Source organism: Sander lucioperca, chromosome 2 (genome assembly GCF_008315115.2).
Source record: "Sander lucioperca isolate FBNREF2018 chromosome 2, SLUC_FBN_1.2, whole genome shotgun sequence".
NCBI classification, from domain to species: Eukaryota; Metazoa; Chordata; class Actinopteri; order Perciformes; family Percidae; genus Sander; species Sander lucioperca.
In genome coordinates, this window is record NC_050174.1 from 39,905,603 (window position 1) to 39,932,876 (window position 27,274).

The 27,274-nt window shown below is 39.4% G+C and overlaps 1 protein-coding gene across 7 annotated transcripts in view; it reads right to left on the minus strand.

Annotated features, from left to right (window-relative positions):
* The window catches only part of wdfy3 (WD repeat and FYVE domain containing 3), a 110,972-nt gene that overhangs the window by 54,380 nt on the left and 29,318 nt on the right, over positions 1-27,274 (minus strand). For 6 of the 7 annotated variants that reach the window (XM_035997339.1, XM_035997333.1, XM_035997336.1 and 3 more), the window contains exons 7-17: positions 26,359-26,545; positions 26,100-26,266; positions 20,237-20,716; positions 18,248-18,358; positions 15,542-15,735; positions 12,147-12,418; positions 11,386-11,583; positions 7,380-7,463; positions 4,167-4,356; positions 3,619-3,833; positions 1,015-1,127 (exon numbers count right to left, since the gene is read on the minus strand). In XM_035997339.1, the coding sequence (XP_035853232.1) occupies positions 1,015-1,127; positions 3,619-3,833; positions 4,167-4,356; positions 7,380-7,463; positions 11,386-11,583; positions 12,147-12,418; positions 15,542-15,735; positions 18,248-18,358; positions 20,237-20,716; positions 26,100-26,266; positions 26,359-26,545 (2,211 nt within the window). The remainder of the gene's footprint in view (positions 1-1,014; positions 1,128-3,618; positions 3,834-4,166; positions 4,357-7,379; positions 7,464-11,385; positions 11,584-12,146; positions 12,419-15,541; positions 15,736-18,247; positions 18,359-20,236; positions 20,717-26,099; positions 26,267-26,358; positions 26,546-27,274) is intronic. The other variant, XM_035997345.1, reaches the window with a different exon arrangement.

The following is a 27,274-nucleotide window of genomic DNA, read 5'->3' on the forward strand; positions in this document are numbered from 1 at the left end:
TGTAAGGGTTACACATACTAAAACCAGGCTATTCTTGCATCTGAACCTTTCTGAAAACCTACAGAAACGTAACCCTTTTCACCGCCAAGCTGGTGCTAGCAATTTCAACCGGCAATTAAATGGCAACGGAAAGCTCATCCCCTGCAATCACAGCCTATTCACCGGAGGATTCGTCCCAATGTGCTCACAGAGAGAGCAAAAAAACAAAATGAGCAGAATTCCTAGAAGATTGATGGCCTTTTTCCAAGCTTTTAGCACAGAACGAAACTTTCTCCCAGGAGGTAGCTGCTATCACTGTGGCAGATGGGAACGGCTCCCAAATGACATTATCATTTCATAAACGTACTGGAGGACTGCTATGGACTAAACTCTTGAATTCTCAGCTATTAAAAACTGATAGGTGGACTTATAAAGACAATTCTTTCCCACATATTCAAATAACACGTAAATAATAATAATAAAAAATAATCAAATAATCTGTGATAAAAATATACACTGCCAACTGCATGCATATATAAATATATATATATATTCTTTACTAGGTGTCTGTTCCCTCATCTATTGGTTTATATAGACTCTACGTTCATTTCATATTCACTAGAAAATGCATTAAAGCAGTTTTGGGGAAGTTACATTTTAATGTGCACCAATTCCACCTCAAAAAATTACTTGACTGTTTTTCTTTACCACTTATAACAAAACATTCAACCAATAAAAAATGTCTGTCAATATTTTTGAGGGAAATACTGCAGATACAACATAAGAAAATTGCTGGTAAAACCCCACTTTGACAACATTAATTTGAGAGCTAAATACTTTAGGTATGACAGTGTTTACAAAACTAAATTATAGATCACATGAAATGTCCCCCGCTGTTGAATACAGCGTGTCCCCCTCGGTCAATTTTCTATTTTAAAAAGATCTTGTTACACCAGCAACAGCATTTCCTCTGAGACCCCTAGCACAGTCACTAGCATGTGCTCGAAACTAGGAAGAGAGTTGTTATTGTCTTACTTCTCATCTCGGCGTCGTAGCTGAGAGAGCTGGGTTTGTGAACCCGGTACTGCTTCAGTAGCTTCTTGTCCCAGGCGCCGCAGTTCAGAGGGTTTCCAAGACGCAGGAACTCCCTGGAGGGGGAAATTACCAGGATGTCAGGAGTAAAAATATACCAACAAAGGGAGGAAAAAAATCCAGCATGAATCAAATGGCAATATAATATTACGGTTATTCTGAATTCTTGATTATTATAGATAAACTTGAAATCTGCAACACCTGTATTAAATTCCTTTCAGTGGCCGAAAAAAAGAAGTACATGTTGAGCATGCAGAGAAACCAAATGCAGTAACATGACTTTGGCTAAGGTAAAACTAGTCTTTTAATTTACATAATCATCATAATAATGCATTTTTGTATAGGAACTTTGAATAAAAGATAAATATTGAGTTATTTATTACCATAATATAATATTCACATTTTACAATAATATTTTTTAAAGCCTGTAGTGGCACACGAGGTGGAGTGGCTCCAACACTGCCAGGTACAGTTGTTGTATTCCCAGAGGGACTACCATCATAAAGACGTCATTTATGTTCTCTTGAGACTGTAAAGCACTCTGGATAACAGCATCCATTTAATCGTATGTAGTATGGCAGGCCAGCAGTTATTTTGCAGGTTGCCTTCTCCTCCTCAACAGCTGTGGTGAACGGTATGATTCAGTCCGTTTAAAAAGTCAATGATAAGGTTGACGTGACTAGAATGCAAAGAGTCCCAGCGGTTTGTGTCAGTTGTCAGAGTGCTGCTGAGTGAGCGACACAAGACAGCTTCAGAACAACACCAAAGAAACAGAAAGACTCTGGAGCTTATCTGGGCCTGATGTTAGCAAAGCAGAGACAGGATGACAGAAAAAACTCAGGAAGGAGGAGAGGAATTATGAAGGGAAAGTGACAGAAGAAGACTGACAGATCAAGCGTAAGGCAGGCAGAAAGAAAGGAGAGGAGGGTGGAAAAAGATTGACAGCTAAAGATATGTTTAGCCCCAGCACAATGACGGAGAACGAGAATATCAACCAGGGATTTACATATAAAAAGAGCCAACCATGTGCATGTCAAATAACTTTCCCCCGGTCCCTTAACCCCAACCTCCCATCTTACTTAACTAGTCAAGCGGGAAATGAGAATCAATCCGTTTAGTCTGCATAAATAGCCCACTTTTACACACTGAAACCTGTCAAAGCAGATTATGCTTCTCAAACGGAAAACCTCCCTATAGCTCAATATGTAACGCTAAAAGTTAGCATGTTACCAAGCTAACTGTTACCATGTTAATATGCTAGCAAGATGCTGAATATTATTGTACACATGTTGACACTGACATGGGGCATGGGGCGATTCCCCAGTTAGCTGGGGGCCTTTGGTGCATGTCATTTCCCATCTCTCTCTTCTTTTTTTCGCATTTCCTATCATCTTTCTGCTGTCGGCTGACAAATAAAGGCATAACATGCCCCAAACAATAATAATATAAAAAACAGTAACATAACAGCATGCTACTGGACTAACATTAAACATTTCATAGTAAACGTTAGCAAAAGCTAAATGTTGCAAGATAAATGCCAGCACGCTACTATACCTTTAAACATGCGTGTTAACATGAATGTTTGCTGTATCCTATTAGCATGCTAATAGGTGTGTTCAGCCTAAAGTACAATTTTGGCCAGGTCGTCGTTATGATTAAGAATTTGTTTTCAATCGGCCCACCTGGTTAAATAAAGGTTCAATTTAAAATTAAATAAAAACAGAATTTTTTTTTTTTTTTAAACAATAAAGGCTGATTGAAGGTGAAAAAGGAAGGTGAATTTTCTTGTAAAAAAAATAAAGTTTCTTACATGATTTGTTATAAAAAACGCACCCTGTGTATTCTTGAGGCAATACATAAGGTGCTGAATTATTTTGTAAAGGTGAATACTTTTGAATCCCAAAAACATTTTAATAAAAAAAGAAAATTGCTCCATTGCGATCCATAGGATGTAACCAGCTGAGATGTCCTAAAATGGCCACTGTATAAAAAATGACAAACTCTTGATATATGTAACAACATTGTTTTTCTTTAGGCACTACTCTCAGGCCAAATATTTTTCTCACTTCTCATCCATGCAACCATTTTGCTTTCTGGTGTGCATTATAAACATGAAAGTTTTCCTGTAGTCAGGACCTATTTTGCAAAGTGAAGTCTCACAAAACATTAGGGTAAAGAGACAACCTAGGGTGATGTTTAGGTTTGGCTCTATGTTAATGAGGTCACACTGGAGCTGGGATAGTACCTAATCCGAATCAGTATCAGAAAGGACTTTGTTGCCACAGTAAGTAACACCTATGTGGAATTTGCCTCGGTGATTGGTGCATACATACACAAACAAACATATTAAACATTAATAAGAAATAAACAAATACAGAAACAGAAACAAATATATACACAATTGCTGTTTAGTATAAGAAAAAAGGAGGCTGAATGGGTTGAGTGCAGAATGCAAAAATAAGTCCAGGATGAAGGTTTGTGCAAAGTGTAGTGAATAGGGATGAGGGGGGATGTAAGAGAGGTTAAAATATTATCAAAGTGCTGTACCTGAGTGCCATCGGCTGCAGGGCCTGCGAAGCCAACCTCTCAAACATCCTCTGCAGTGGAGGGTGCAGCGGGTGGTCCTCATCGGCCAGGGCCTGACTGCAGCGCTGCAACAGCCGCTGGTGGAGGCAAGCTTCACACAGCACCTGCTGGTTCCTCTCACTGTTCACCAGGAGCTGGAGGATGTTGGCCACTGCCAGCTGCAGGTCCAGGGCATGCTGGAAGGGGAAGCAGAAAGTGGATTTCAGTATTCCCTATTATATTTGATTTACAGGATTGTTTTGTCAATATGTTTAAGTTGAATGTGCAGGCAACAAATGTACTTGATTATCTATAAACAATATCTCAATCCACTCTCCATAAAATGTACAAAATTGCATGCAAATGGCATAAACTATCTGGTTCGCTTTGACATGTAAAAACCATTGTGTCCAACTGGCAAAAAAAAAAATAAAAATAAAAAAAAGGTACTTCCCTGCACTGCACGTAACCCCTTTACCCACTATAACGGGAAGTGCATGTTAGCACATTTCCTTCTTGTGTTTCCTCACCTCTGGCTGACTGTCGGAGCAGACGGAGGGCAGCAGGTCAAGGATGGCCAGGACGGCCCCCGGGTGGATGACCACCATGTCAGACGAGGACGAGGAGGAAGCGGGGTGGGAGGTGTTGGCTAAGTGGAGCTTCAGGTCTGTCAGGGCTTTGACTGGGGCGGGAGGACCCGACGTACCGTAGTAGCCTTGTCTGGAAGCACAGGGAGAGATAAAAGTCACGCTTAGCTAAGTCCAGTTGACTCAAACCAGCGATTACGGAAGGCTATATTAAGTGGACGCGCTGACAGTTGTCATTACTTGGAATTCCTCATGGGGGAGACAGAAACTACGCACTATAGCTTTAAAACAATTTTGTTTTTGTCAGCTATTTTTTTCGGTGTTTAGCATTTTGTTTTGCCATGGGAAACCATGCTGATACATTTGAATATGGTTATGAGAATATGCTGATCAAGACAACATTAAATCATCCTTATTTCAGTTCAATCCATGGTGGAATATTAACACTTGCCGCTAGTCTGTTTACTCTCAAAGCCTTGACAATTATTTGGAGGCCCTACTTTACTGTAAAATATGTATCTGGCTCACAGAAATAGTGAAAGTGGCTGATAATATTCAGATTCACAGCTACAGTGTAAACCAGAAGAAAAGAAAAAAGCTCAGTGGAAACGTTATTGTAACTAGGACAGAAATAATGACTTACTATAATCACTTAATCAATGTAAGCATTGTATTTAACACTTTGACTCCAACTTTATTTAGCATGAGTCAGCAGTCCTCACACTTCACAGATTAAGGTGTCAGTCAGCTACGGTTTGATCTAAAGCACCGAGCATGTGCAAACAGCAGAGAGCAGGAGATCTGCTGGGGCCTGCAGTCGGGCAATTAAACAAATGGGCGTGTTGCTGCGATGCAAATGACAGAGTGGCAAATCCCCCCTCAGAAGAAATGCAGCGCTGGAAAAGGCTGGAGTCATCATAAAGTGCTGGAAGGATTGGGTGTGGGACAGGAAACTAACTTGTTTTTTCTTGTAACAGTGGCTGACCGCCTCTTTAATTGTTTTTCAATATTACAGGACTCCTGAATTATTATCTGCTGCGTTTCAAGACACGAGAGGATAAAGTTTCCAGCGACAGACACAGCGGACAGTGTGATTGGCTGCTGGTGGGCTACATAAGAAGCTCCAGCGGGAATTTGATATGTTGGTAAAAGCTTGCACAAAAGAAAAATAATGAAGGGGGGACGAGCAGTGGGTCCACATTTCACAACATACTACTTATAAACAGTGTATACTATACATTACTTGTCTTAGTATACGGTTTTTGCATTTAGTACACAAAAAATAAATATACTTTTTATTCTACAAGGAAATGATACAATACCTGCGCCGATGCATGTCAGTAAAACTGCAAATTTAGGATGTCATTGTAAATTTAATTTCACAAGTTGACATCCAAATGTCTTTTAAGAGAATTTAGTTTAGTAAATAAGAGTTAATAGTGATTTTACCACAATCCACAATTTGTTTACATTTTTAATGCACTCAAAAGTCAAGTCTTTTTTAGTCAACTTTGAGTATAATATTTTGTCAGACGACTAAACAGATATTAGAAACAAATAGAAAATATGTATGAGAACTATATCTTGATGTTGGCTATGATGACGGTAAGCAGATTAGCTGTGATAAACAGTTTTGTAGTTTTCTAACTGAAAGTAGAAAAGATTTAGCCACTTTCCTGTTACTCAGATGTTTTAGTGGGGATGGAAACAAACTAAAAACGCTGGTGTTTTCATACATGGCAACTGTTTTTACATTTAACCAGATCAGTGTGGACATTGTCTGGCATCAGCAGCAGTGAAAACCTCCTAATATGCAACACTGAAAGAGTCTGTGTTTGTTTTTTTAGACTAAAAACTACATGTGTTTAATCTAAGGCTCTTGCTGCGTGACCGTCACAAACTTGATAATCACAACACCGATTGCTGCAATTTGCACATTGCCAACTGCTGCCATTTTCTTCAAGGAAAAGCTCATTGCACAAGATGCCTCGGAGCCGCTGAGCATCATTTGGATGGAGATTAAATCACGGGAGATGTTTTCGTTTGAATCAAATCAAGCAAATCCTGAGCAATTAGCATTCCTCACATTTTGACTAGAATAATTTTGAGTACAGAAAACTGTTAAATCACAAAACCTTTTATATTGTTGAATGATGGCTTTAAAGCAGGAATTGTGTTTTTAAAATGCAATTAAGTCCACAAAGAAGAGCGTACAGTGAAGTACACAAACAAGGAAGGGCCTTATCATCTCTAATTGTCAAATTAGTCCACCTCATGAATATTCAGCCTTGGAGCGGATCCAGACACACAGAAGGGGAGACTACTGAGAGGAGACCCCCAGTTTCACCTTGACACCTTGACTTGAGTCATTATAGTTTACTATGGCAGAGTTACATTTAAAACGGCCCAACCGTTTCTCCTTTTGTAAATCAAATTCAAAGAGCAGTAGAGTCTGGGTTTAGATGGGGGGGAGGCAACTTCAGCTGAGAGAAAAGAGAAGAGAAGGAGGGGGAGGAGCAGGAGAGTAAGGAGGAATGTGATGAGAAGATAAATGCTACTTTAGACTGAGAGCAATTTGGCTACTTCTGTACATGTTTCCCTGCCTGAGACTAGCTGTGGAAAAATGTTGCAAATAAAGACATTTCTCTGTGGAGGTGAAGGAAAAAAAAATACACTTCACTTAAGTCATTTATCTCATTTTTTGGTTGGTTTGTAACATAGAACTGGTTTCTGAGTGATTTCCGCTGCTCCAACTGCTTTGACAGGCGTCACCAGACAGAGTTTTCCAGAGAAAGGAGTGTAACATGTCATTTTCATCACTCTGTCAATACCCTAAGATGGTTTTCCTCCCATTTTTAATGTGAAGAATTAGAAGAGATCAATAAATTATTTCAAAATGCAGTCAATAGATTATTAGATAATGAAAATAATCATTGGTTGTGGAGAATAAATGTTGAGGAACATCTGTAAAGTGTCGTGGATGCCTGTTTCATCTCTGGAAGTGTACCGTACCACATTTTCATGATTTGCTAAAAGATTCATGTGACCGTTCATGATCATTATGGCCACTTGTGGTTCCTCTTAGTGCCGGGTGAAGGTGAGGGAAATGGAGAGGAAGGGATGAGGGTGAGGAAAGTGGCAGAGCGCTGTAGCTACCTCTTCCTGGCGAGTGCTGGCGTGCCCCACGGTGAGGGCAACGAGGTCTCGTGAGTCAGGCAGGGAGGCACCTGCTCCGCACGACTGCATGGCAACACACACACACACACACACACACACACACACACACACACACACACACACACACACACAAGCATGTGCATACACACCCAAAAATAAAGTGCACACATGCAGACACAAACACACAGAAACACAAATACATAAAAACACAGGTGTACACACACCCATACACATACACATATGCAGCCGCGCAGATGGACCAGGCCGAGGAAGAACAGCCAGACAACACCAGAGGTTAGAGGAAGAAAAAGAGACAGAGAGAAAAGAAAAGAAGGAAAGAAGCTGTTAGTGGAAAGCTGAAAGGAGATACAGGATCAGAGCTACAGCTGGAGCACAAGCATGACGCCAGCTAGAACTACACATGGGCTGGGCACGCATTGTTGTCACGATGACCACAGACTTTAAGTTTAATACAGCTGGCAGGCATTGCAAAGAGGAGTTTAATACTTTCAGCAAATATGTTCTGCAAACAGAAACTGCTTTTGATTTTGAATGGAAAAAGAGGATCGTAATCTATCAAGTCTGTTTCTTAAAGGGAAACTTCAGTATTTTTTTTTTAACCCAGACCTTATTTGTGTCTAAGTGACAGAAAGATAAACCTTTTTTCTCTGTAGGGTGCTTTCCATAGTGTTGTCCTGGCCACGTACGAAACGAACAATCTGAGCCCGACAGTGGAAAAAACAAGCACTTTTAATTAGAGATGGTCCGATACCGATACCAGTATCGGTATCGCCTCCGATACTGCCTAAAGCGCTGGTATTGGTATCAGGAAGTACTGGAGTTTATGCACCGATCCGATACTACTTAATACAGCCCTAAAGAAAACTTACCTTAAAGTAGTTTATTTATGTTCTTTTTCCGTTATAACTGACTGTCAAACTGGATAATAAAAGAAAGTTCTGTGGCATTCATTGTTTGTGTTTGTTCATGTTTTACAGAGAGTTTAACCTGAGCCAGACTGACAACAAAGATAGAAATCATATCACATCCATACAGGGATAGTAGTATACAGTTGTTAAAACATAATAAAATATGTGACACACTGGTATCGGATCGGTACTCGGTATCGGCCGATACGCAAGTTCAGGTATCGGAATCGGTATCGGGAAGCAAAAAATGGTATCGGGCCATCTCTACTTTTAATGGACGTACATTGACGATGCAATATTGCCTCAAAGGAGTACAATGCAGTTACGTTTCATGGCTGCTGGCTGCAGCGCTCTCGCTCAATACTGGACGAATTTAAAGAATTGTTGCGTCCCCATTAGTCACTTAGACACAGAAACATGGGAAACAGGTTGAAAAATACAGAAGTTTCCCTTTAACTGCAGTGGTCGACAAGTCCAATCAATCAATTGAGAAGAGCATCAAAACAGTCAGAACACACCTTCAACTCGATCCCAGCCCACATTAATATGTATTTATAAATATAAATACATATTTTCAACAATTGTGATGTTTCTTCATGCTTGCTATGGTGTCACATTAGTAATTCATTTCTTTAAATAATCATTTGCACTGATTTCACACTCATTCTGCTGTCATGACAACACCACCAGGCTGTGCAGCTGAATCCCAACCACAGTGAAGCTTCTAGATTAAATGTCTTGACGTCTAAATGTTGGGTTTTCAGCTGCCACAGTTCAGCCATGTGTGTCTGTGTCTCAGATGAAGAGGTCGACTGAGTGGGAGCGGAGATTGTGCAGTATGACCAGGCTGAGGAAAACACAGCTGTGGACCTGCTTCTACACGTTCCCCTGACTGATCTGAACTGACAAAGTGAACCTGTTCACTTGCACAAAAGACTTTTTTTAGTATCGATCTTATCTTCACTGTAGCTAAGAGTGTTGAAATAAGATGCAGTGAATTAACCTTGTATCACAAATAATCTACATTAATAACTGAACTAATAATTGTATAATCACCTAAGATTACTCAACCAATCAAGTAATACATGCAAATCTAGAAAACAGCATAGATTTAAGATGTCACTATTTCTCACTTGCTTCACTTTGTAGCTTAAACATTTTTGTATGACACTTGAAAACACTGTTTTTCAAACACCAACTCCCCTCAGGTTTAATAAACTGAATCCTGAATCTTGAATGTTAAAAAATATCCATTTAGGGTTCTTTTAAGATTCAAACAAAGCCAAACGGACCATGAAGGTCACTCAAGAGAAAAAGAAAAATACGTTTTACCAAGAACTTCAACATGTTAGAAGACCGTAGAAAAACATGAGTTTCTTGATCTACTACAGAAATGTTCTTTGAGGAACATATGGCTGCAATCTGCTGAACTCCAACTAAAGGCTCCTTTACTGTCTTTCACATTGAGAACTCACTGACCCACTCTCACATAAAAACTCATTCAGGAATGACAGTCATTAAACTGTTGACTTATTTAACCACCAACAGTAAATGAATAACTTTTTGACAGTGTGTTAACAACTACTATGCTTCTTTAGGGGTGTGCAAAAACATCAATTCACATTCGAATCGTGATTCAAGCTCTACCGATTCAAAATCGATTCAAAGAATTCCAAAAATCGATTCATATTTTTGAATTATTTTTAAATTAAAAATGTATGTCTACTGCAATCACATGGGAAAAGTAACTACATTTACATACTGTGATTCTTTTAAATCGAGAATCGTTTTTGAATCGAAAATTTATTCTGAATCTAACCTTGAGCCTCAAAATCGATATTGAATCGAATCGTGACATTTTCTGAATCATGCCCCCTATGCTTCATCCTTATTTATTTAGTAGCTCATGGCCTGACTACAGGCAAAGAGATGCAACTGACCCTTCTGGCACGATTTATGGTGCAATATATATATATACCACATATATCACTAACAGGCACTTTTAATGGGTAATTTCGTTTTTTTTCTACCTGGACCCTATTTCCCTATATTTGTGTGTAAGTGACCAATAGGAACAACTATCTTTGAAACTGGTCCAGTATTAAGCGTGAACACTGTAACCAGCAGCCACAGTCCGGGCTGCAATGTAACCCTTTGGGGCAAACGTGCATAGTCAATTTTGTGACAGGCTCAGATTATTATTCTAAGTGTCTGACAACATTATGGGAAGGATCCCTACATAAATAGGCGTTTTTAAAACCTCTTTCTGTTTAACCATTAACAGCTCTGAGGTCGCTAGCGCTAAACCCACCAGACTCCATTTAAAAAAGCAATACTTTTAGTGTGTATAGAGCCAACATATTTTCACATGTAGATCGGTAAACTATGTTTATTTAAACCAAAACTAGAGTTGTGATTGTTGGAATAGTGGAAATACGACCCAAAACGGCTTTTCATAGTTTAAATTAGTTTCATTTGAATTTGAATGAAGTGTATTTTACGATGCTAAAATTACTGTTTATTTACATGGAGTCTGGTGGCTTTAGTGAACGCAATTTCGCGGAATATTTTATGTTTAAAAAAAGGATTTTGTTCTTTAAAAGAAAGGTCAACCTCTTTAGAAATCCTTTCCATAATGTTGTCAGACACTTAGAATATTAATCTGAGCCTGTCAATGGCAAAACAAGCACTTTTGTGAAGGTAAATACAAACTGCACAATTGCCCTATTAACTTACATTGTAACTGGTCTTGCTTAATACCGGAGCAATTTCAAAGATTACTGTTCCCATCATTCACTTAGACACAAAAACATAGGAAAATAGGGTCCTGGTTGAAAAAAAAAAACAATGTTACCCTATAATTCACTCAAAACACATGATCTGTTGGCTATTGTTTGAACAGAGGAGAGTGATTTCCTACTGTAGATGGTTATATTTTGGCATTTGGCTCTAGGAAAACTACATTAGAAACATAGTGGAATTCATTATTTGCAGAACATAATCTCGCACATTAAACAAGTCACTATTTAACTCTGGGGTTTCTGTAATCCTCTGACCTGTCAAACGAGTCGGTGGCCATCTTGTACAGGTAGATGAAGAGTTTGCTGCAGTGTTTGAGTGTGGGACAGACGCTGTCTCCTGCGCAGCCTCCAGGGGCAGCCTCGTCCTCCAGCAGCCTCTGGAAAGGCTGAGCATTGGAGGGGAAAACACTTGTGGGACCCAGCTTCTTAGTGTCTGAGAAACAGCCCAGCAGCCTGATGGCAAGTAGACAAAGTGGTTAACGTGAGAAGAGTTTGGTTTTAAAAAGGGCAACGGAAAGCATTGAAAAACTGAATTGTGTTTCTCTTTGGACTTTGTTGTGTCTCCTTTTAGGTGTTTCTCCCATTGCAGGAAAAGTCACAACATTTTCCAAAAGTTATTTTGGAAGTTCTTCATGCATTATTCTGCCTCTATACTTCATTAGTATGGTAGTAAAGCAGTACTAAATAAAGCCCAATCTGTACTGGACTACAATTATTTGGGAACCTTTTGTGATGTAGGATTTTAACTGCCATATTCGTTAAGAAAATTATTTTTCTGATTGTAAAAAAATGTGATAAATGGCAAAAATATTTTTTAACGATCGTTTGTTGATCGTTTGTTATTGATAATAATACATTCTGAAAAGCAATATGACTTTCAATATATGGCTTAATCTGTGTAAAATTAGTAGAAAGTATGTAGAAATGTGATAAAACATGCCCAGATGATCTTTGCAAATAATACAAATCGCAAAAGAGGCCTCAGGTATCACTAGTTCTTGGCAAATAGACCTTACCTTATAGCATCAGCCAGCTTCTCATACTGGATCTCCGTGCGGAAGAAGTGTGAGTTGGCGGGCTCGTAGCGCATGGCGGCGGTGAGAGTGCAGATGACGGTGTGCAGCAGCTCAAAGACTTGGTTCTGGTTGACGCGCTCCCAGCCGTGTCGCGGCGGCTGGCACAGTGAGCGCTCCATGGCCACCAGCAGAGAGGTGACGTAGACAAAGCCGCCCACCTTGCGGAACACCGTCCGGGTGCGGTGGCTCTCACGCAAAACCGCTAACAAAGCCTGAACAGGAGGAGAAGAAACAGATTATTTATTTAGTCAAGATTTACACAGTTCAAATTCTTTACTTCACAAAAATAATGAGCTGTTTACAAAGACATAAAACACATTACATGATAATGTTTTCAAATCAAAAATCGCGATTTGAAAGAATGCGATTAGCTAATCGCAAAGACCGCGATTAATCAAATGTGCAATATTTTGTTGAAGGTTTGGTGTAACATTTGGTTTAACATTTTTTATTACACTTTTTATCATTATATTTACTATTAAATAAAATTATTTAAGATAAATGCTGGAATAATGTTACATATCACGGATTCAATGTTTAATGCTTATTAAAAGAAGAACACCTCTTGCTGGCAATTCAGATCTATGTTCTCATCCTTGCATAAGACTAAAGAGTTGTATCTGTTACACAGTGAATATTGAACTTTAGCTAAACTTTTAAAAAAATAATCGCAAATTGAATCGTATTCGCAATAGTTGGCAGAAAAATCGCAATTAGATTTTTTTCCCCAAATCGTTCAGCCCTAATAGGAAGTTAATATATATATATATATATATATATATATATATATAGATACACACCCTCTGCTTCACTTTCTCCGCATAATTTTATTTATACATTATTTCACTTACATATTTTACATTTTGTTACTCAATTATTTTTTCTCATGTTTTTATGTCATTTGTTGTTTTTTTTGCCTCGTTCAGTCAGATCTCTGTTCATTGAGTCATTTTCCTCTCATTCTTCTTCTGCAGTGAGACATATTTAGGAGCCCCTCAGGGGTTTCTTTGTCTCAGTTCACTGGCTTGATTTTTTTCCCCAACATTTTTCCAGTGTTATGGTTCGTGTTTGCAAATAACCTAAACTAAAACATCAAACCGTAACCTAGATATGCGTTTGGGGACCTAAAATCAGCCTGAGAGCATAGAATGAGTGTGACAGGCAAGGTTTTTAATTAGCAGCTGAAAAGTGGAGAAAACGTCTGGGATCAGCAACAGATGAAGCGTTTGAATGACACATGTAAAGTGCAGTGAAGGCACATGTCAGGGAGAACCGGGCTTAGTGCCACTCGGGGCATTTTCATTTTTAGCCATTTCAATCCTGCTTCTGAAGGAATATCTTTCAAACTTCTATTGTTGTAATGATAGGATTATTATTTCTGAACATGAACATAAGCCACCTGCTTTTCCAGAGAACACAATCAGTACATTATTAATAGTTCAATAAATAATACAAGAAGAACATTTGTACAGTCCAAAAAATCTTAGGCCGGCCACACACTGGCTGCGTTGCGTGAGCGTGGCGTTTCTGTTCTTTAACAAAATATTTACATACTGTCTAAGTGGGGAAAAGGCAAATAATAGAACAGCTAGAACAGTCTGGTAAGTTCAGAAAAGTACATCTCTTTACTGTAATGCAGCCTTTAAAACCAGTAAAAGATCACGATATCAATATAATATCGATATATTGCCCAGCCCTAGTGGTATTTATCCCTTTAGTATTTCTAGGTGTAAGACAGTGAGCAAGACTTCTTCATGGCAATATTGTTACTTTTGTATAATTTTTGCAGCATGTGGTCATTTTTAACTTGACTGACTGGAAAAGCCAAAAGCAGACACTGTCTGGATGTTTTTTTTTAACAATTTGTTAATAAGACAAACATAAATAGTTTGGTTACACTTTACTTGAAGGTATCTACATAAGAGTGACATGACACTGTCATGAACGTGTCTTAAACATTTATAAACAAGTCATAAACGTTTATGACATAACGCTTCTTGTGTCATTTGGTTTTTGTCATGACAAGTTAGAGTTAGGGTTCATGTGTCATGACAGTGTCATGTGTTCATGACAGTGTCATGTCACTCTTATGTAGATACCTTCAAGTAAAGTGTTACCAATAGTTTTTTAAAGCTCAAAATGTTGAAATCTCTCCAAAAAGCTTTGATAAAAAAAAGCTAGATATGTTGCACCGTTGAGCCAGCGGTTTCCTGCTGCATTAAAATACTGCCGGGCTCAGCACAGTGTTTTTTTAAAAACCAATCACAGGATGTTAAGTACATCCTCTTCCTGTCCTCTAAACTAGGAAATTACCACCAGGCTACCTGCACATTTTATTATGTCCTGGTAAAATGTAGGTTTGGGGTGTTAACTTTACCAGCCATGGGGAGGCCTTGAGGATTAGATGCAACATATCAGGGTTTGACTATGCCCCCCTCAGAGATAACAAGGTTAAATGTGTACTTTCACAAGGCTAATCAGCTTAATTTTGAGATCTGTTTGTGTGTCTGCAGTGTGTTACTGCCCACGGTACATAAACCCTGATGACGAGCGAGAGAAAAAATAATTTTACTAAAACCGGATTTGATATAAATTCTTTGCAGTCTTTAGTTTATTTGAGGGCGATAATTAAAATCCCAGATTAGTGACATAGGAGCAAAAAGCGGACGGGTTAATCCAGCCAAAGCCTTCAGAAGGCGTGAGAATCATCTCATCTGAAGGAGTGGAATTTGAAAATGCAATTATGCTCCAGAAAATGAACCGCCATCATCTCACCCTGTGTGTGTGTGTGTGTGTGTGTGTGTGTGTGTGTGTGTGTGTGTGTGTGTGTGTGTGTGTGTGTGTGTGTGTGTGTGTGTGTGTGTGTGTGTGTGTGTCTGTGTGTCTGTGTGTGAATGTGTGTATATATGCTTTTATGTGCAGCTTACACTTAGTGCCTTGGTTTGAAGCAATTACTGTATGCAGGGCTTTAAATGCATATTGATTTTTTTTAAATTACAGACTTTTCCTTTCCTCAATGTTCTCACTGAGACTAAAGAGTGTGTTGGTGCTGACCTCATCTTTCTGAACTCCTTCTCACCTACACTACGGTATATTAAGATATACTACAAAACTAATCACATTTGAGTTGGCAAATTCTTTAAAATCAAAGTAGTTGCATGTTGCCGGACAAAGTTTAAAGTAAGATAGTAAGACAGAGATGGAGCCTGTGGTAGATATTAAGTATTCAGTAAATATATACATTTAAAAATAATTAAAAGTGTACCATATGTCAGTAATACAACATACTAACGTTAAATAAATTAATTTAATGGAATGACTGATTGTGTCATTACCCGCAATATGTCAGTCTTCAGCTGTAGTTCACTGGGCGGTGCCGAGTGCATGAGGCCCAGCAGTGTTCCCATATCGTCATCTCCGCTGGGCGACAGGACGAGCTGCTGGATGATGAGTAGGGCGTGTTCCCGACACTGGCGGTACTTCACGATGTTGTGAACGCAACGAGCGCCGCCAAACTCCCTGAACAGAGCTGGGGGACGTAAAGAAAAAAGGGGTAGAAACTTAGTCTTTGCACATGTTCATGTTTTTTTTTTAACTGAACACAATGACACCAGGCTAGATTATAATGAATACAGTGTTTGAAAAAAATAATGTTTGTCTAATAGTCGACTGATCAGTATGCTCCAAACCTCATTAGTTCTTCACAACATAACAACACCTTTTCACCACTGTTGTAGTGCCTTTAATGCCATTTTGTAAGGTGAAAGTGACAAGGTTTTGGTGAAACTTATTGAGATGAACATTTGATCTTTGCTGTTTTAGCACCTGGATGCTAATTTTAGACCAAGGTTTTTTTCATGCAAAAGGTCTGAGCTTTGTCATTATGTTTCATCACGTAGATGTTGTAAAAGCAGTAATGATTAAAAATGGGTTGCTCGTGATGTTGGTGAGCTTATCCGAAAAAAAAAAAAAAAAAAAAAAAAAGAATTAAAAAAATCAATCTCATTTACTGATGGGCTGATGTGGCTCTGACCCTGAACTTTTAGTACTGCATCCTTGTCATTTGTGTGACGCACTGAATTTCGTTTGACTTCTTTGCACTAATTGCCTCTCCAGATAAGGCTTCTGGCTGAGAGCCTCATGCATAACATGTAATGTAATCAATGTGTCACAGAGGAGGGCTTAAAGGACAAATCGGGTGCAAAATGAACCTAGGGGTTAATAACACATGTGTACCGAGTCGACCGTTCTCTGGGATATGTTTTCATGCTAATCGAATGGGACCAGTTTTAGCGCAAACTGCTAATTAGCTTATAATGCTAGTCGTCGGGGCATGGGTTAAGTAAAAACCGTGTTACCAGTAACCAGTAACATAGCTCAAGCACGGCGGTCGTCGTTCGACTGGTCCTGAGTGTTTTCCCAAGATGGCGCCTGCTGTATACATGAACGAACTGTCTTTATAAACTATCCTTTTAATAAACAGTCTGTACACTAACAAAGTTCTCAATGCTTTGGTTTACGTGTAGGGACCCTCATTATGCTACCGTGGAAGTGTGGTGCTATTTTGAGCCTTGTTAGTGGTATAGTAATAGCGATTTCTTTTTACTTTACCCGTGCCCCGACGACTAGCGTTATAAGCTAATTAGCGGTTTGCGCTAATACTGGTCACATTCGATTAGCATAAAAAGAAATCCCAGAAAACGGTCGACTCGGTACCCATGTGTTATTAACCCCTAGGTTCATTTTGCGCCGGATTTGTCCTTTAAAACATCACACACATCATCCTGTTTTTCTGACGCTGAAAGCAACCATCATCATCAAGGTGGAAGAGAGCTCTGAGCTGTTTAGCCTGTTGGTTATCTTTGTGACTCAGCGCATTTCTCCAGCTGACTGACACACACACACACACACACACACACACACACACACACACACACACACACACACACACAGAGGGTCAATGGAGACTGAGCGATGTTGGAGGAGAGGGAGGTTTAAGGACATTTAATAAGATACTTTATTGATCCCTGGAGGAAGATTTTCCTTCCTCTTCACCTCAACAGAAAGGTCAGAGGTCAAGGCTTAGTAGCTCTGGGGATGGTGGGGAATCTGTGTCTTGCTCAAGGACACTTCAGTAATGTAGATACATGCAGACACAAATGGGTGATTGTTTTTTTTTGGCTCAATTAAATCACTACATGAGTGATTTTATTAGCATTTAAGGTCAAACATGACGCACATAATTAAAGCCAAAAAATGTGTGTGTAATCGGTTGTTCTAAAGGCACCGGTAATGTGTGTCCTTCAATGATCCTGCACAGCATCCTGCATTGCATAAAACAAGACACCAGCAGCTGCAGCGTGGCTTTTCAAGAGACATCATTACCTCCGCCAGGGAGGTTGTGTTTTTGGTTTAGTTTGTTTGTTTGTTTGCCGGACAGCAGGATTACGGAAAAACTACTGGCCCGATCTTTTATGAAACTATTACATTATTACCCATTACATTTTGGAGCCGATCTGAATCACGGGACAGATACACTAATTATTTTTCACTTTCACTCATTAACACTGCGAGACAGGGCATGCCCTTGGCGGAGTCTGCGCTTTCTGAGTGCCCTTCTCGTCGAGTAAGTGTTTTAAATGAATGCCTTGAATCCCAGTGTACTGTAGCTTTGGAGCTTTTTGTGCCCCCTCTGTTGTGCAAATTGTTGCACAATCCAAATTTCCAGAGACACAAGGATAAAGGAACACCCTTTAAAGTGAGGTCAATTTCCTTCCAGGCTTTTTTTCTTGTTGTTACTATTAATTGAATTAAGACTTTCAGAAAGTTCTGTTAATTATTACAATAACCCAAAACGTCCTTATGCCGTATTAATCTATAATGAGTATCATTACTGTCACCATATAATTCAAAAATATCATCTGCCTGGATTTGATACGCAATTTAAGACCTTTTTATGAATCTTGTGTATGACAAAGTGTGCACATGCCTGAAAGAGAGTCAGTCTGTCTGTCTGTCTGTCTGTGTGTGTGTTTGTTTACCTGCATTAGTGTTGGTGGTGTTAGAGCCCTGCAGGAGCACAGTCAGTGTCTCCATCACCAGCCAGGCCGACTGCTTCTGCTCCTCTGCTACTGGGTTGTTTTTACAGTCAGCTAAAGATAGAGGGGAAACAAAGAGAGAGGAGAGAGGTTGGCATTAGACGACATCATGACTGCATTAAATGCACACGGTGAGCCAGTAACTGATGAGATAATAAGGGCATGCGCTTTACCGTATCATACTGCAATAACACAATAATAAAACTGAATTTAATTATCCAATTTGATTATCCGACAACTGTATTTGAAGACATTTATATTTTTGGCCATAGTGGGTTTATCCAATCCAATCCAATCCAACTTTATTTGTAAAGCACATTTAAAACAACCAGGTTGACCAAAGTGCTGGACATTGACATGATTATAAACACACGAGTAACAAAACAAACATTTACAACGAGTTACAAACTAGAAAATGAAGATGCAGAATCCAACTCTCAAGCAGGTTTAAAGGCCAATGAATAAAAGTGAGTTTTAAGTCGGGATTTAAAAATGTGAAGGCTGGGGGCCAATCTGACATGCAGAGGCAATTCATTCCACAGCCTTGGGGCCACGACTGAGAACGCTCGATCGCCCCTATTTTTGAGCCGCTATCTAGGGACAACAAGGAGGAGCTGGTCAGCAGACCTTAATGACCTCAGAGGAGCGTGCGGCTTCACTAGATTAGTGATATAAACTGGGGCTTGACCATAAAGAGCTTTAAAAACAAACAACAGAATCTTAAAGTGTATTCTAAAGCAAACCGTTAACCAACGAAGGGAGGCAAGAACAGGTGTAATGTGATCTTGTTTACGAGTTCCGGTAAGGAGTTGAGCGGCAGCATTTTGAACCATTTGTAATGGTTAATACCTGTTAATACCTACATATAAAGCATTACAGTAATCCAGGCGAGTTGTGATAAAAGATTGTATCACCCTCTCAAAATCAGTGAAAGATAAAAAATGGCTTCAGTTTGGTAAGCAGCCTGAGTTGAAAGAAACTAGCTTTTACAACAGAATTTATCTGCTTCTCTAGTTGAAACTCACTATCCATCTTAACAACAAAGGTTAGTTACCATGGACTTGACATAGGGTGTCAGAGGACCCAGGTCCAGTTGGGAGGCGCCAAGAGATAATACTGGGTCTAAATATCATGACTTCGGTTTTACTTTCATTAAAATGTAAAATGTTTAAAGCCATCCAGGCTTTAATGTCTTTTTAGGGAATTATCACCCTTACTTTTTATAGGCAAGGAGATCTGTGTTTATAATCTTTGTGTATAATCAACTCCGTGCATTTCAGGTCAAGGCCTGTAGTTTTTGTTTTTTAATCTTGGAGTTTACGCCAATTGCTGCCAACTATGACTTTGGCTTCTTGTGGGCTCAGTCACTACTGGATGTTTGTTGATTTGATTCCATATGCATTTACAGATAATATATAAGATTAACTGATTGGTGTATTTTTCCTTAGCACTACTAACTATTTAAATAATTCAAAACTGAGTACCAATAATATTAAAAGAGCAACTTAACATCAGCTAAAAAACCTTGTTTTTGCTGACCTTCAGTGGTTTAACTTCTTATCTTTCTGCGGTGTAGAAGTGTAGTCCAGGGTGTGTAAGTGTGTAACAGCCTGGTGTTAAGTTACTCTTTTAACTCCCCTTAACAGATTTATGAATTGTAAACTATGGGTTTCTTTGCATTTGGCAAGCATTTACAGCATTAAATCCTATTTTATGTTTGGTCAATGATGATCTCTACTGTCAGTGTGGATCACTAAATTCTCTTTGGGCTGCTGCTGCTATGGCAAGTGACTCAAGTTCCTGTTCTGTCTGTAGCCCACTTGAAGAGAAGTTGTTACAAATAAAATCAAGAAGCTGTGATCAATGCTGCAGCCCTGTAACAGTCCGCTCATTTTCAGTAATCACAAAAGCAGGGGGGGAGGGAAACCGCACCTTGGTCATTGTTGTGTGGTTGCTGCTGCGTGGCCGGGTCTTTGAGCAAGGCGGCGTACTTGTGCAGCAGGTTGACCAGCACCTCGAGCAGGCCGACCTCCCGCAGAACGTCGCTGAACACCGGGTCGTGCCTGGACAGCTTCAGCAGCGTCCGGACCGCCGTGATTGTGCAGGCGTGAGACGTGCTCGACTTGAGCAGCACGCTGACACTGAATAGCTCTTTGCACGGCACGTAGTTGAGGCTGAAGACGACAAACTCAAGGAGCTCAAAATACTTGGTCTGGGCCTCGGGGAGCTTGGCCACACGTTCTGCAAACTGCGACAGGGTGTGCTGCGACTCCAGGATGAAGTAGTTGGCCGGCTCGGATGAGTAGATGTTTCCGATGGCGTCCAGTAGCATGGATGCCAGACGGTTTGTTTTAGCCTTCAGGAAGGCGTTCTGAAGCACTGAAAAAGCCTGGATATTACGCACTGTGTGGCCTGGAAGAGAGAAGATGACAGATTTGGGAGACAGTTCATTAAACTGCAGGTAACTAAAACAATACTTTACTTCTCCTTACCTTCTCACTGGCAAAATAAATCTAACCAAAACAATTGAGAAATCTATGATTGGATGGATTTCTCAATTTTTTTGTTTGACTCTTGGTTAGATTTGCTTTGTATATTGTATGCATTTGGTGTAAAGATACTAATTATTAAGTACCAAGACAAAAAAGAGACCAAATATTAACAGAGTGGACAGATGGAGGCTGATGACATCTACATTTCTCAAGACTCACACCTACATAGGATTCAGCTAGGGCTGCAACTAACGATTATTTTCATAGTCGATTAATCTGTTGATTTTTTTTTCGATTAATCGATTTGTTGTTTGGTCTCTAAAATGTCAGAAAATGGTGAAAAATGTGGATCAGTGTTTCCCAAAAGCCCAAGATGACGTCCTCAAATGTCTTGTTTTGTCCACAACTCAAAGATATTCAGTTTACTGTCACAGAGGAGAGAAGAAACTAGAAAATATTCACATTTAACAAGCTGGAATCAAAGAATCTTACTTTTGTCTTAAAAAATTACTCAAACCGACTAATCGATTATCAAAATAGTTGGCAATTAATTTAAGAGTTGAAAACTAATCGATTAATCGATTAATCGTTGCAACTCTAGATTCAGCTGATCTTATTCCAGCAGTACAGAAACTGCTTTCTTGGCCTTGAAACCTCCGTGGCTAAAGTGACAGCAGATATCCGAGACCACGCCTGATGTGACATAAGATGGGACCTAAATGCCTCGAAAGTTCATGAAACCTAATAAGCAGCAACTGCAGGAGGAGTGACACTGAGAACAATGAGCTCATGCAAAAGCACTGCTAGTATGGTGGGAAAATATGTATCCTTTCACACCTTTTCGCAGTATTTAGTGCAGTATTTGTTTAAAGGAAACCCAAGACCCAGTTAAGTGCTTTAATCTGACAAAACTAACAAAAAGTTGCTTTAAAAGGTAAACTGTGTAGGAATGTCTCCCATCTAGCGGTGAAATTGTATTTTGCATTCAAACGAATAGTGCTCTCTAGCGCCTCGCTTTTTCAAATGCGTGTTGCAACTACGGTAGCCGTTATATACCAAGAAACTATGACAATATGTCTTCCAATTTTCGCTTTTTTGGCGACGAGGATTCCTTCTCCTGTAGCTCGGCACAAGTGTGATCCTCCATTATGAACTAAAGCGCAGTGCAGGCTTTCAAATTTGCCGGGACAGTGACAAGCGCCTCTCACTGATCTCCTTCTCCGTTTCAGCTGGTTTCAGTCGTGTGACGCTGGCTCAGGACGAAAAACGCGTTGTGGATTAGCTAGACAGGTAGGCTAGTGCTTTATGTCCCTCTCAGCGATTATAGTTTTTAAAAATGGCGGAACGACATGGAAGCCTCCTTGGACTTGCCCGTCCAATGTAAATACAGATAAGAAATTCTTCGCTTACGAGGATAAGTCAGATCATTGGCAGAGGTCATTTTACACCAATGAGGACATATTTATGAATGAAGACATTGATTTTAGCTAATAAAATACTTAAAACACTACACAGTGTACCTTTAATAGGGCAGCATCATCAAGTCAGGAGAAAGTGTTGCACAGTGGTTGAACTTGTGGTAATGCTCCTTCAACATAATCCCTTATGATAGATATCCCTTTGTCATATATTTCTGTTGTTTAACGATAAATGTTTGCAGTTTGCTTTGTCAACTTGGTGTTGGAGTAATAAAGCATTATGGGAGAAAAGAAATCTGTATTTTATTTCAAAATTGTCATAGGCTCTGTAAAATTTAAGTTCCATGTGTTTTTGAAAAAAACTATAGAGAATCTTAACATTTTTAAAGGTGGCGGTATGCCCTTAATTTAGGATTGAAAGATGGAGAAAGGATGAAGTGAAAGAGCATGAAGGATGGATGTTATCGCTGAACTACACTACACACATAATCTGATCTCTGAACATAAAACCACAAACTATGACTAACACACGTAGCAACACACAACACGAAAAGTGACACTGACGTGTCTCACACACACACACACACACACACACACACACACACACACACACACACACACACAGCCGTTAAGTGACTGTGGCAGGCTAATTAGGCGTGTAGGGGGACCCTCATACCATGATGGCTTCTGGTAATGACTTTGCACACAGCTGGAGCTGTCATCAGGTGGGTAAACACAAGTGGTTATTTGTGTGAGTGTTGCTCTGTTCTTGGCTCGGCTGTGTTAGTGTTGTGGTGTATGAGGTTAGAAAACTGACAATTTAGTGCGGTTGTGTTCGTTTTCAACAGGGAGCTGGCAACAATGTTTCACCATGGGGCAGAGGTGACAAGCCAAGTTACAACAATGTACAGCTGGAAACATTTCAGCATGTGTGCTTTCTTAAAACAAAAACATTTACCCAAAACAAAGTCTTAATAACAACATAATAAAAACACTGGCAAAGCCAGACTGAAATATAACCAGGTCAAAGAAAATGGAGAAAAACATCTTAATGCTAATTAACATAAATAAATAAATAAATAAAATAAATTAGTAAGTAAGAAGGCTAACACATAAATAGATGACTGAATAAATAAAGGACTGAATGAAAGTCAAAAGGAAGAACTCAGTTTTCTTTTGATTTTTATGTCACATTACTTTTTTTTCCCCACTTCCTCCGGCTACCATATTATAGTATATTATAAAAGGCACTAAAATAATAATAATAATAATAATAATAATAATAATAATAATAATAATAATAATAATAATAATAGGAACTGATTATTTTCATTATCAATTAATCTGAGGTTTATGTTTATGCCTAAATGAATTATTCTATAAGAACCATTTCCCAAATATAACTCCAGCGTTAATACTCATAATACGCTTAAAAGATATAAGCAGTTTCAAAAGTGAATCCTCTAATACGTATAGCTACATCCACCTAGCAGAGATGTTTTTTTACTAACAAGAAACAAATATTTTGTTGATGAAGGGTTGGGAATAAAATCTTTTTTACATAATTAAAGGTGCTGTAGGTAGGATTGTGACGATCCAGGATTTAGCCAAAGAATTTGAACATCGACAACTTCTCAATCCCTCCCCCCCATTCTGCTAAAGCCCAAACGGTCTACTAAGCCCCTCCCCCCACAAGGTAGAATGAATGTGTGTGCATGAGCAGTGATTGACACGCAGTTAGACAGCCCCCCTGGCCCTGATTGGTGCATCTGAACAGGGAGCGGTGGATTATCGCAAATCACACTACAGGTTGTAGGTGGTGCCAGAGGAGCCGGATTTTTTTTTTTTTTTAATGACCTGCTTCATGTAGTTCTACTGGAACATAGGGCCAGTTTCAGCAAATATGACAGAAAGTTAGTTTTATAAGTCTTACCTACTGCATCTTTAACAGGTGTAAAACTAAGGAAATAATGTATGTCAATTTGAATATTAATATGCACATTGTGGACATTATCTTGATTGGGTTTTTCTTAATATTTATAGCCGTTTATTATTTAATTTATTTAGTTTTATTAATCTGTTTTCTTTACAACAAAGGTTTTATTACCATATATGGTAACACTTTACTTGAAGGTATCTACGTAAGAGTGACATGACACTGTCATGAACACATGACACTGTCATGACACATGAACCCTAACTCTAACCCTAACTTGTCATGACAAAAACCGAATGACACTTACTAAAAGAAGCATTATGTCATAAATGTTTTTGACTTCTTTAGAATGTTTATGACACGTTCATGACAGTGTCATGTCACTCTTATGTAGATACCTTCAAATAAAGTGTAACCCCATATATCTCACTTGCCCTTGTGTCAACAAGATCACATGCACTCCCTTTTGGATTCTACTGCTTGATTACATACAATTATAAGGAAGCATGAGTGCAATTCAATTATTTTAGATATAAGGTAGATCTGGCTGCCGTATAACGTTGAGCATGTTTCTTTAATGACAAACTGTAAAAAGACAGAAGGTCATGGTGGACGGGTTCTATGGGAGTAGATGTAAACGCGTGGCTCGAGACAATTCTCTCAAACCACTAAAGCATCTCTGGACTCCAAAGAGCCCATTTGTATGCAGGAGGCTTCAGGCATTCATCTCCAGCAGTGTGACAGGCGGCAGAGTTGCCATGGTGTCTGTCAACAGGTTAAGCTTACTGGAATCAGCCAAGCGTCAAAGTAATTTCAGGGATTAAGATCTGAGGGGGAGATACGGCTGGGGTATACATGAAGACTTTTCCACAAGTAATTCCTCTCTTGTTTCAGGGCTTTGGGCAAACTGAGTTGGTGGGATTGTGTAGATTTAAGAGGCAAGCCTGTGATCAGAAAATCACTAAGTTGTATCCCGGATGGGGAAAGGAGAGAACATCTTTAACTCCCTTAACATTTACCGTTAAAGTGTCCATGAATCCTTCTTTGGGTGACGATTTCAGCAAAGAGAGAGAGGTGCTTTACTAATTCTTTACAATGAGTGTTTTTGTGTGTTGCCTTTTTGCTTTGATTTTTTAATAAAAGCTTGATTCTTTTGCAGTGAAATTCAAGGAATTTAAAGACAATTCCTTGAATTTCACTGCAAACGAATCAAGCTTTTATTTGAAAGATCAGACATCTCCTTCTCATTCAACCTTCTCTGGTATATCTGCTGGCTCTTGGCCCCACCCATTGGTTTCTACTGCAGACAGAAATCTTTATAAACTGATAGATCACAAAAATATACTTATTATGCTAGTGCTAGTGAGAGTTGGCAGCAGCAGGACAGTGTATGTGGGATATCAATACTCCAAAGTTGGTTTTTGATCCCAACCAACAGTTGGCAAGACATTTTACTCAGAACCAGACATTTCAATCCACTAGTAATGTCTTGAGTGTATAAAAGGAGTACTGTACAGCTGACTGAGCTGAGATATTGCATGCAACATGCAAGGAAGTAAAAAGGTCACAGGCAAATCAGAAATGAAGACATGAGATTACCTTCTGACAGGTTTGCCTTATTTGAATCTAATTAAATTAAAGGCATTCCACTCAGGTCAGTCAGATAATTCTCTTTACACAGAATTGTCAGTTAAAAGAAAGTGGCTGCACTAGACAAAGATGGTATTATGTTTAATTATGTAGAAGACACTGATCCCCAGGTACCTTTCAATCATCATTGAATGTTTTTCTGTATTACGAGCTAATTATTTGTGTAACTGAGCATTAAATGTCAAGTCTGACTAGTACACCAATATTCCTTTACCTCTAAAGTTTGCTAGTTGCGTGAAAAATGAAGTCAGATGATGAATTTAAGGATTAACTAGACACAGTTGCTACCATTAACACACCTTTCCCAGAAGGCTGCGGGAGAACAAAGCCAGGCAGCAGGAATGGAGCTCCGGTTGTCAGGCCGGCGGGTTTCAGCTCCGTCACCCCATAAGTTGTCAGACAGGTGACCAGGTTAACAAGGTCCTTTAGTGCATCTTTCGATTCGTCCTCCTTGGCCTGTTCCAGTCTGGATACAGACAAAGAAGCATGTATAATGTTCATACAACACCCTCAAGGATCTTAGTGTGTTAGCTGTAGAAATGTAGCTATAGGTCGTACCTGAGCATGAGGTCGCAGAGGAAGGCATAACCCTGGCACATTCGGAAATCGTCCAGCAGGGTCTGTGACACGTCGCTGGAGTCCTTGAGGAAGCAGGAGAGGCCGGCGAACATCTCCACAATCTCCAACGGTGACAGATCATCCGACTGCTGCATGTTCTGAACACATGTACCCAGGCATTCCTTCTCTGTAGATGGAGGGGTTGGGGGGCAGAAGGGGTAAATAGATTGAAATGAATGTGTGACGGAATGTATAGAAATTACTTTGGAGGAACTCGTACAAGCAGGCTGTGATCTCTTTTATTCTTTATATTAAAGGGAGAATTGTAAAACTGCATGGTGAAATCTGGCAAACCAAGTGTTCTGTGATCATTTGAAAACCAGACCTGTTTTAATTATTAAGCATATTTGCTCTAGGCTTACTTTCATCATGGTTCTACAAAATAGAAGTGTCTAAACATAGTGTTAGCAGGCCTAACAGGAGCTAAAAAGATGCTGGCTCTCCGCTGGCAACCTCCTCACACACTTACACATATACAATGGCTAAACACTTTTCTTGATGAAATCACCATAGAGCTTTCAGTGGCTAGAATGCATGGCGCGAGTGAGAGAACTATTTCACAGTGGGCTGGTGCATATGATAACATAAAGGAGCTAGTGAAATGAGGATGTTTGTTTTCGGTCTATGCTTGTAATGTATGATGCTGTATTGCTTTAACTTCTCCTGAGATCTTGGTGGTGGGGGGGTGGGGGAGAAGGGGTGGTCGCCACCGGGAAGGGTATGTGGAGAGTGAATCAAATGTTCTCAACTGTTATGTATCCCATGCACTGTCTGTGTACTGGATGTGTGTTTTTCTTGCTCTCTTTAAGAAAATTTAAGTGTGGAAAGCAGTGGAAAGCAGCTCTGATACATCGTT